Source organism: Dama dama, chromosome 19 (genome assembly GCF_033118175.1).
Source record: "Dama dama isolate Ldn47 chromosome 19, ASM3311817v1, whole genome shotgun sequence".
Classification (NCBI taxonomy): domain Eukaryota; kingdom Metazoa; phylum Chordata; class Mammalia; order Artiodactyla; family Cervidae; genus Dama; species Dama dama.
This window is the reverse complement of record NC_083699.1, coordinates 82,586,120-82,595,588: the sequence shown is the minus strand read 5'-3', so window position 1 is coordinate 82,595,588 and position 9,469 is coordinate 82,586,120. Positions and strand designations below refer to the sequence as shown.

Here is a 9,469-nt window from a genome sequence, read left to right as displayed (position 1 = left end):
CTTGCCATCCGACTACCACTTCTTAAAGATACTCAGAAACCTTTTGCAGGAAAAATGCTTCCACAACCAGTAGGAGGCAGAAAATGCTTTCCAAGAGTTCATTGAATCCTGAAGCACAGATTTTTTTATGCTACAGGAATAAAAAACTTATTTCTCATTGGCAAAAATGTGTTGATTGTGATGGTTTCTATTTTGATTAGTAAAGCTATTTTTGAGTCTAGTAATAATGGTTTAAAATTCACCATCCAAAACCACAACTACTTTTGCATCAACCTGACACATTCTCAAGGAAGCTCCCTGGTGTTCCAGGGCCAAGTGTGATGCCTGCAATTAATGTCTTGAACTTGGCTCTGGGGTAGGTGTGGTGTTACACTGAATGGTCTTGAGGATCCCTGGTTTGAATAGTTGAAGGTAACTGCTGATGAAACTTTCCAGGAAGTGGTCATTAGAGGGACAAGATTAATTGTAATAACACTAACAATGGATGTGACACCCACCGACTCTAGTGTCTGCTTAAGTGTTTTATTGACATCTTGGTCAATTAAATCCTATAAAAGCCCTGTGAGTGTGGCATGATCACTTCTATTTTATGAATGAGGAAACCAGAGACTCAGCAAATTTAAGTAATTTTCCCAAGGTCAAGTACCAGAATCCCACCAAGCCTGATTGCCAGATAGTTCTGTGCTTTGTTTACGTCACACCCTACCTCAAGAAGTCACTGATAGGAGGAGACTGTCTTGAGAACTGGAGCTTCCTTACTTGGGGACCATGAACCATTTTAAAAAATGCTGGGAAGATGCCATCCATTAAGAAAACATTGCCTACCTGATTTGAGAGCCTGTTCACACAAAACATTCCCAGCCCCAAACCATTCTTCTTGACATAGCCCTGGTCCCCCAACAGGTAGCAGTGGCTGCCCCAAGAGAAGTATTTTTTCTGACCTTTGTGGTTTTATTGTTCTCTGGTGGAGCACTCGTCCTCAACCCCCACCCTCTGCCCAGCCTCCATGGGCACAGTGTTCTGTGCTGGGGGGCTGAGGCTTGACAAATCGAGGCCATGCGTGTGCATGCATGCTAAAGTCATTTCAGTGGTGCCCAACTCTGTGCGACCCTATGGACTGTAGCCTGCACAGCTCCTCTGTCCATGGGATTCTCCAGGCAAGAATACTGGAGTGAGTTGCCATGCCCTCTTCCAGGGGATCTTCCCAACCCAGGAACTGAACCCATGTCTCTCACATCTACTGCATTGGTAGGTGGGTTCTTTACCACTAGGGCCACCTGGGAAACCCTTTATCAAGGCCAGTTTAATTAGAATCCATCCCTCTCCATAGAGAAGAATACCAAGTTCTGGGACTTCCCCCACCCTCCCCAGAGGATAAAAATAGCAGCCTCTCAGGGGCTCACCACTGGTGGAGCAACTGCTCCCTGAAGCTGGGCCTGGAGGGAAGCAGCTGTTCGTAGGGGCGCAGGACTGGCGGAAAGTACGAGGGGCCAAGGCGGGGACCTGCCTACAGGGACTAGGTGACCCAGAATGGCAAGTATGCTTGGAAGCCTCCAGAAGACAGGCAGCATCTGGAACAGGTTTCACTGCGACACGTCAGTACATCACAAGGTGCACCAGCTCGCTGGATCGCCTTTAAAAGAGACGAGGTGTATCTGTGACTCTTAACCTCTTTGAGGGACAAGGACTCTCTACAACAATTGAGGAGATGTCCATACCACTTCTGTGTATGCTCAAGCCTACACACAGCACACACTTTTGCACACAATTTCATATGGGGGCGGGGGCTGTCAAAGTCCAGCAAGGACCATATGCTAATGACCCCAAATGCAGGTTGATTATAGAGATGCAGGACGATTCTAAAAAATAAAAATTTGTCACATGTAGAAATAAGGTTAAAAAGTTTGCTGAACAAGATCTTGGAAAGTAAAACTATAGAGTATATACTCATGAAGACAGACACAAATGTTAATGTTGACCTCAGTTGGTAGGATAAAAGGTGATTTCTATTTGTCTCCATGTCCTCTCCAAACGAAAAGCGTGTTTCTCTTTTGCAATGCGCGGCCTCATCCACGCAGTTCCCTGGATTTGGGAGTCCGGTGGGCTGCAGGCGCGGCCTGGGCCTGCCTGCCACGACGCTCCATCCTGGGCGGGTGTGTGTGTGCTACAGACAGTAGGCAAGCAAACATCAGGCTGGTGACAAGGTGCCACGAGGGCTGGCTGCTTCACAGGGCTAGCGGAGAGTGCTGGGCCGGCGGAGCCGCTGGGAAGGCAGAGGGCTCCTCGCGAGGCTCGGGGCCCGCACTGAGGAGGCGGTGCGTGCGTGCGCGCTCTCGGGGCGGCGGCGGCGCGGGCGCGCCCCCGCGACCCGCTCCCCGCCGCGGACGATGCCGCCGAGGAGGCGGCGGCGGCGGCGGCGCGCTCCGGCGGTCTGAAGCGGCGGCCGGCTGCCACGGGCCGGCGGCGCGATGAGCTGGGCGGCCGCCCCCGGCTCGGGGCTGTGAGGGGCTCGGGGCCGGGGGTGGGCGGCGGCGGCGCAGCAGGCGGCCCACGCTTCTCCTCTGCGGCGGCGGCGGTGGCCATGCGCGGGACGGCGGGACCGGGGCCGCCGGGCCAGGGCCGCCTCCCGGGGCCCCGCGGCCGGAAGGCCCCGCCGCCGCCGCCGCTGCTGCTCCTGCTCGCGCTGTTGCCGCTGCTGCCCACGCCTGGCGCCGCTGCCGCCCCGGCCTCGCGGCTCCCGGCGCTGCCGCCCGCGGCCGCGGGGCCCAGCGTGAGCCTCTACCTGAGCGAGGACGAGGTGCGCCGGCTCATCGGTGAGTGGGGACGCCTGCGCCAGGGCGGGCAGGTCGGCCCGGGCCCGGGTGCGTCCGGCCCAGTCCGCACGCGCTGGACCGCGGGCGGGTCGGTCCCGGCTCCCAGGGTCGCCTCCGGGCCCCGGCCTTTGCCTGCTGTGTTGGCCGGGGAGGTGTGGTCGCCGCCCGCCCCCCACCCCGGGCCAGCTTTCCGGCCTACTCCCCACGCCGCCTAAAGACCCGGGGACCCCTCGGCCGCCGGCGAGCTACTCCATTCCAGCCTGCTTACAGCCTCTTCAGCCTTTCGCCTTATTCCCCAGAGGCACTCTTCCCCGCCGCTCCAAGTTTCTTCGACCCTATACGTGTCGCTCTAGGGCCCTGGACTTTGGGTACTCGAAATCCACGTTTTATTTAGGTATCGCAGTGATTTTTGATGCCCTGGTAGAGCCCACACTACTGTGCTGATACTTTGCTGCTATCATAGGTTTATATTTTCTTTAAATGAAAGAAATTGGTTATAAATAAGGGCGCTGCGTGTTCGAGGCAGTCTCCAGATCAGGGACGATAAGCGTATTTTATAATAGTGACTGAATCTCCAGGTACCAGACCTTTTAGCTTCTTCAGTACTTTGGTTTTTGTCTTGGATATGTTGGAGTTAGAACTGGTCCTGTATCTCTGGGCCACTGTTATACGTTGAATACCTTGTAAGGAAAGGAGAACTTGGCTTTGGGTCAGCTGGTGGTTCTGTTCTACCTAATTAGTTTTGTTATTGGGGAATTAATTTGAAAAATATGACTTTGTGGATTCTGGAAGGTAACCCCTTAGAGGAAGGTCTAATAGAAATGGCCCCAAATAGGAAGTCTTTGGTACTTTCAGATACCTAGACATTCACTTTCTTTTGTGTATTATGGGCCAAAGAGCCACAGTTGTTTTTTGTTTTTTTTGTTTTTTTTCCCATCTTTATTTCATCTCAGACTTGTGGTACGTCTGAGGTTTGATGGGAAAAAGTATTCTTTTATCTGTCATTTTATCCTTTTTTTTTTTAAAGTCATAAGACTTTCTTGAAGCCTGTTGAAGTCGACTTAGTGTTAAAATGAAATTGCTTTTAAGCAGATTGTTTAGACATTGTTGCATATATGGGTTTGTAGTCTTTAACCAAGGAAGAATGCTGTGTTTTTGTAATGTCCTGCCATTCTAAATCCTCTTTGCAGTCTAGCAGAATTAGCGGAATTTAGTTTAGCTGAATGAAAATTGCAAATTGGATTAGTGCTTGAAACAAGACTAAGGTTTAGGAAAAATATTGTTTATAAATTAACCCATCACATTAATTAAAAAATAATATTTAAAAAATAGTAATTTGCTCATTTAAAAAATACTATATTGTGCATGATTTTGCAAAGATTTTTTGGTTAAAAATGTGTATATAATTTGTGGCTTTGTTTATATGTAAGAAATCATCTCTGGGAGAAGGACAGGGAAGCTTGGCATGCTGCAGTCACGGGGACCCAAGGAGTCAGACTCGACTGAGCAGCTGAACTGGATTGAGGAAAGGGACGGCGGACAACCAGAGGCTGACATGGAGTGCCCACCACATACTTGCTCCTCCATGTTTTATACACGTTATTTTCTTTAATTTTCTTGTGACCCAGTGAGGTGAATATTATTATTCTCATTTTCAAGATGAAGAAAGTGAGACTTTGAAGTAACTTGGTCAAGGCCACACATTTAATAATTTTTTTTTTTTTTAATCAAACGTAGTGTTGCCATAGACCACAAAGTTTCATTGAATGAAATGAAGATATTTATAATAGAAGTTTGATTATGGTGTGGTGGAAAAGAATAATTGCTAATTTATACTTGAAATATTGTATTTGTTACCTGATTGATAAACATCCAATTTATGCCCAGGAATGAGCCATTGGGAAGAAAGGAGAGAGAATTTCCTTGCTGATCAAAACCTCAGTCACCTCTGGGACAGGGGAGACCTGTAGTATTTTCTTTAATACAGAAAGAGTTGACCTGTTAAAAGTCAACTTGACTCTCCATCCTGCACAGATCCAGGTCCTCTTCCTTTATCTATTCTGTTCTTACTTGAAAGTATTCCTTGGCTGCTCCTGGCTGGGAAAGAGCAAGTGGGTGGGGCTGATGTGTACCAGGCGAACTGAGTTCTCAGAACGCAGTTTCCCATAGGAACTCTTATTAAGACTGCTTTTGTCATGTTTTTGTATCATTATGGTTTAAGTGCCTTCTAAAAGCTAATTTGAGAAACTAACCATCACTTTATAATATTTCTAAGACAATGAATTTGCATTGCCAAGTGTGAAACTTATAAATGAAGTTGGTAGTGACTTCATAAATTGAACAAATTGTTTTTGACATGAGAATAAGTTTGTTTTTTAATGCAGTTCATACATGCACATAGTTTTTAAAAAATCGTTAACGCTAAAAGACTTAAAGAGCAATAGTTTTCTGCTTTTGGCCTTTCATCTTCCAGGCCCTACTTTCCAGTGGAAGCTGCTTTCCCAAGCTAGCTCTTTTTTTCCCCCTGTTTTTTTCACTTTTCATATTTTGAAATCAGTGTAGATATCCTAGTGTAATAACTGAGCAGTTGCCCTTTTCTCATGCCCAAACCCCTGTGTTTAGTTACATCATTTTTAGTAAAACCATCAGTCTGTATTTACATTATTGTGTATATATTTATATTATAAATGTTTATTATACATTATTGTATGTATACACACACACATAAATATAAATTCACTTCTGAGTTAAATGGTGACCCATAAACGGTTATGTTTTCTTTTCAAAACGCTTTTGTTTTTCCTGGAACAATAAGAGACTTAAACTTTTTGATTAGTCTATTCTGTATCTATGGCTACATTCTCTCATACACTTCAAGAAATATATTAAATGCCTTTGGATATTTTTTTTTCAAGTAACACATCAAATCATCTGTCAGTTCCACTTGTTTTCCTCTTAGAGAATCCTTGGTTTGGAGGGAGAAAACAGTAGGCTTGTTTTCTCTGCGGATTCTGTACCCTTCTCTTTTGTCTTCTGTACCCTTTTCCTCTGTTCCCTGGATCTCCTGCCTTTTCTTTTTTTTTTTTTTTGGTTTGCTTCATTTTGTTAAAGTGTATCCTCAGTAGCTTCCTGAGAAGAGTTGCATGGGAGGTAATTATTTCAGGCCTTGTATGTCTGGAGATGTCTATCCTATCCTCGTACTTTTAGGTGATTTGACAGAATTTACATATTAGAAAAAAATGCATATATTTTTGCTACTTTTGGTGGCATTTTTCACAGTTACCTGGCTTTAAGGGTTTCTGATGAAAAATCCAAAGGCATTCTGATGCTTTTTTTCCTTGTTTTTTGAGCTTAGGGTCTTTGTCTTTAAGAAATTCTGTAATTTTATAAGCTTCTCTGTGGCCCCTTCTCCTGTCTGTGGTTCCTCTTGTCTTAGTGAGCCCTTTCAATATAGAGACTCATATTCTTCAGTTTTAAAGAATACCTGTTACTTCTGATAATTTTCTGTCCATCACTTTTTGTTTGTTTCCGAAATGTCTATTGGTCTGGTTATTGAATCTCCTGGAATTGATCTTCAGATACCCTTAACTTATGTTGCCTCTTATTTATATCTTTATATTTGGAGGTGGAAGGAGGGGGAAATTTTCTCAATTTTGTCTTCTAAGCTCTTGTATTTTTAAAATTTTAATGATGATTTTAAATTTTAGAACTCCTTCTGTTCCCTGTTTCAATTTCATTTTAGTCTAATTTTATGGATATATTATCTTCATTTATCTTTCAGGCATATGTTGTTTTTAATTTTTCTCTGTATGTTTATTATTTTAAAACTATTTCTTCTGCTTCCTCCAATGTGCCTGTTTATTTCAGAGTTCTTTTTCTGTTCATTTAAATTACATCTGTTGATCCTTCCGTGTCTGTAATTAAGAGTGAGATTCTGAAAAGTTGATCAGGGGAGAGCAAGCTTGTATGTGTGTGTGTGAGAGGTCTCCTGGCCTCCCATGGGGTGCGTGTGGACTTTTCATTGGGAGCCTTCTCCCATGTGTCAGCCCCTTCACCTCCTCTTTAGGACTGGTCAGTGTCTGCGGAGAAGACACCTCCTGTCTGCTGTGTCAGATGTGCTTGGTGATACATCAGCTGCCTGGCTTTGGATTATCTGCTTGGGGAGAGATGGAGGGTGCCGTTATTCAGGCTGTAGGCTTTGACTTCTGTTTACAGCTCCCTTGTCTCTGTGGTTCAGTTTCTTCAGAGAAAAACTTTGGGTTAACTGCCAGACCTGAGGGCCCAACAGCTTTGAATGCCCCTCATCAGCGGCTCCCCCTTTGACAGGCTAGAGCCTCAGGCTGGCCTTTGGTGGCCCTTGGTGCATCCAGGGCTGAGTCCCTCCAGGGGTCCTGAGAAGCACTGACCACTCCTTCAGTGGTGTCCCATCTTGCATATGGGGTCTCAAAGAGTAGCACACAGCTAAATAAGCACGCAGGAGCGCCTCATGCAAAAGTTTGTTGAAATATCTGATATGTTGTTGTCTACTTTCCCTTTGTTTGTGGTTTAATATCTTTGTGATTTCATTACTGTCATTTTAGAGGAGTCCTAGGAAGATGGGGTTAAAGGCTAGCGATCACAGTGTGTACATGACAGTCAGGGTTGGGCTTTGACTGTTGGAGAGCTGGTGATGTGTAGTTTTTTGGTAATAACAACATTAGGAAGAGTAGTGGTGCTGGTCACAGTAATGGTTGACCCTTTAGAGAGTGCTGCTGACATGTTGCAGTCTTTTCCCTGGGTCAGGTACAAAATAACCCCTGTTTTGGGTGTGTGTTGTTATAGATTTGAAGGAAGTATGTAACCAGCTCATTCCCTGGTGGTAGGGCATGCAGTCCTGATGGAAGTCTATCGGTATAGAGACTCCAAAAGCCTCAGAAGCTTTATGTGGAATCGCTTTGTTTGCCCCAGGCCTTGCGTCGGCTACAATGTTGGCATTTGATTCCCCATTTTACTAATGAGGACTCTGATTTGGGGCCCTTTGGGCAGTGAGTAGAGGGCCAGGTCTTAACTCAATCCAGAATCTATATTGCCTCTTTGTCAGCTCTGGAAGAGCTGTGATTAACTGAAATTCTTAAGGAGTAGAATTGACAAGCCTGCTGCCACATGTGCTCATTCATCTTCACTATTATCCGCGTTCTCTCCTGTTCGCTATCTAATTGGTAATTCTGATAGTTGAGTTCCCTGGAAGTCCAGAACTGGTGAAAATTGCCTGTGGCTGGGGCAATGCTAGGGTGTGGGAAAAAATTGCTGATGGATGAGGGGTATGGTATACACTGGTCGTGATAGCAGAGATGCTGGCGGTAGGGCATCTGTAGGAGATCAGGGGACTTCAGAGAATAGACTCCGCCTCCCACCAATTAGGAATTCACGCTGGATAACTGCCTCTCCATTAAAATAAAGTACCCTCTGGAAGAGTTAAGCATTGTTAACATCTGATTTAAAATCAGTTTAATACTAGTTGAGATCATTGCTTCTCGAATTAGTCCAGTAAAAATTTTTGAAGCCTAACCAAGTACCACATACTGTGGTAGAAAATGGCAATTCAAAGTTACTAAATTTCTTCTCTTAAGGAACTCATAATTTCGTAGGAGAGACTACCAGTTGTAGCTGCAACTCTACTGCTGATTGTTGTAAGTTACCGTGAGAATGATTGCTTTTGACTATAGAAGGGTGGAGGGTCTTAGGGGGTTTAGGAAAGGTTTTTCTAGGAAAGGGGACATTTGAGTCTCATCTCCAAAGATGAACTTGAAAGAGAAGAGGAGCATTTCATGTCAGGCAGAGAAAATAGCACAAAGCCATAGATGTATGGAAGCAGGTATGTGTGAAATGAAGGAGTAGAAACAATATAATGTGGCTAAGATGAGAATATTTGGCAAAACCAGGGAGTGCCAGAATATAAAGCTGAGAGGTAGGTTGAAATTAGATTAGGAATTTGAATTTTATTTTATAGGTAACGCGAAATTGTTGAATTTAGGAAAGGAGAGTACACAGAAGGGTTTTGAGAATATGGGTTCGGCCCCAGTAAAAGGGTGGCTGCAGACTGAAAAGATGGATCAGGGGAATGGAACAGAGTTAGCCTTGTGCTGTGCTGAGTCGCTCAGTCGTGTCTGACTCTTTGCCACCCCACGGATTGTAGCCTGCCAGGCTCCTCTGTCCATGGGGGTTCTCCAGGCAAGAATACTGGAGTGGGTAGCCTTGCCCTCCTCCAGGGGATCTTCCCAACCCAGGGGTTGAGCACAGGTTTCCCATGTTGCAGGCAGATTCTTTACCATCTGAGCCACTAGGGGATCAGCTAGGGCAGTTGAGGGTGTGGGATGGGTTTATGAGGAATTCGCAGGGAGTTTGGAGAAGACTTAGTCGGGGAGAACAGAGGGCTAAAGAAAAGGGAGGAGGCAGAGTGGAGTCAAAGTTTCAGATTTGGGCAGCTTTTTCTTATTGAAAATGGTTGAAGGAAAAGAAATGAGATGAGCCATTTTTCTGCCAGCACCTCTCTTCTTTTTTAGCCTCAAGCCAAGTGTTTGGGGTGGGAGAGCAGTGAGGGTGCCCTCTCTGCTGGTGTGGGGCCTGTCCTACCGCTGCTCAGACTCTTGAAGAGGTGGGTGCTGGTGGAGGTGGGG

General features: G+C 45.5%; 1 protein-coding gene across 2 annotated transcripts in view; it reads left to right on the top strand.

Annotated features, from left to right (window-relative positions):
• The first annotated feature begins 2,581 nt into the window (after positions 1-2,581).
• The window catches only part of RYK (receptor like tyrosine kinase), a 114,093-nt gene continuing 107,205 nt past the window's right edge, over positions 2,582-9,469 (top strand). For both annotated transcript variants that reach the window (XM_061167626.1, XM_061167625.1), the window contains exon 1: positions 2,582-2,813. In XM_061167626.1, coding sequence (XP_061023609.1) covers positions 2,582-2,813 — 232 coding nt within the window. The remainder of the gene's footprint in view (positions 2,814-9,469) is intronic.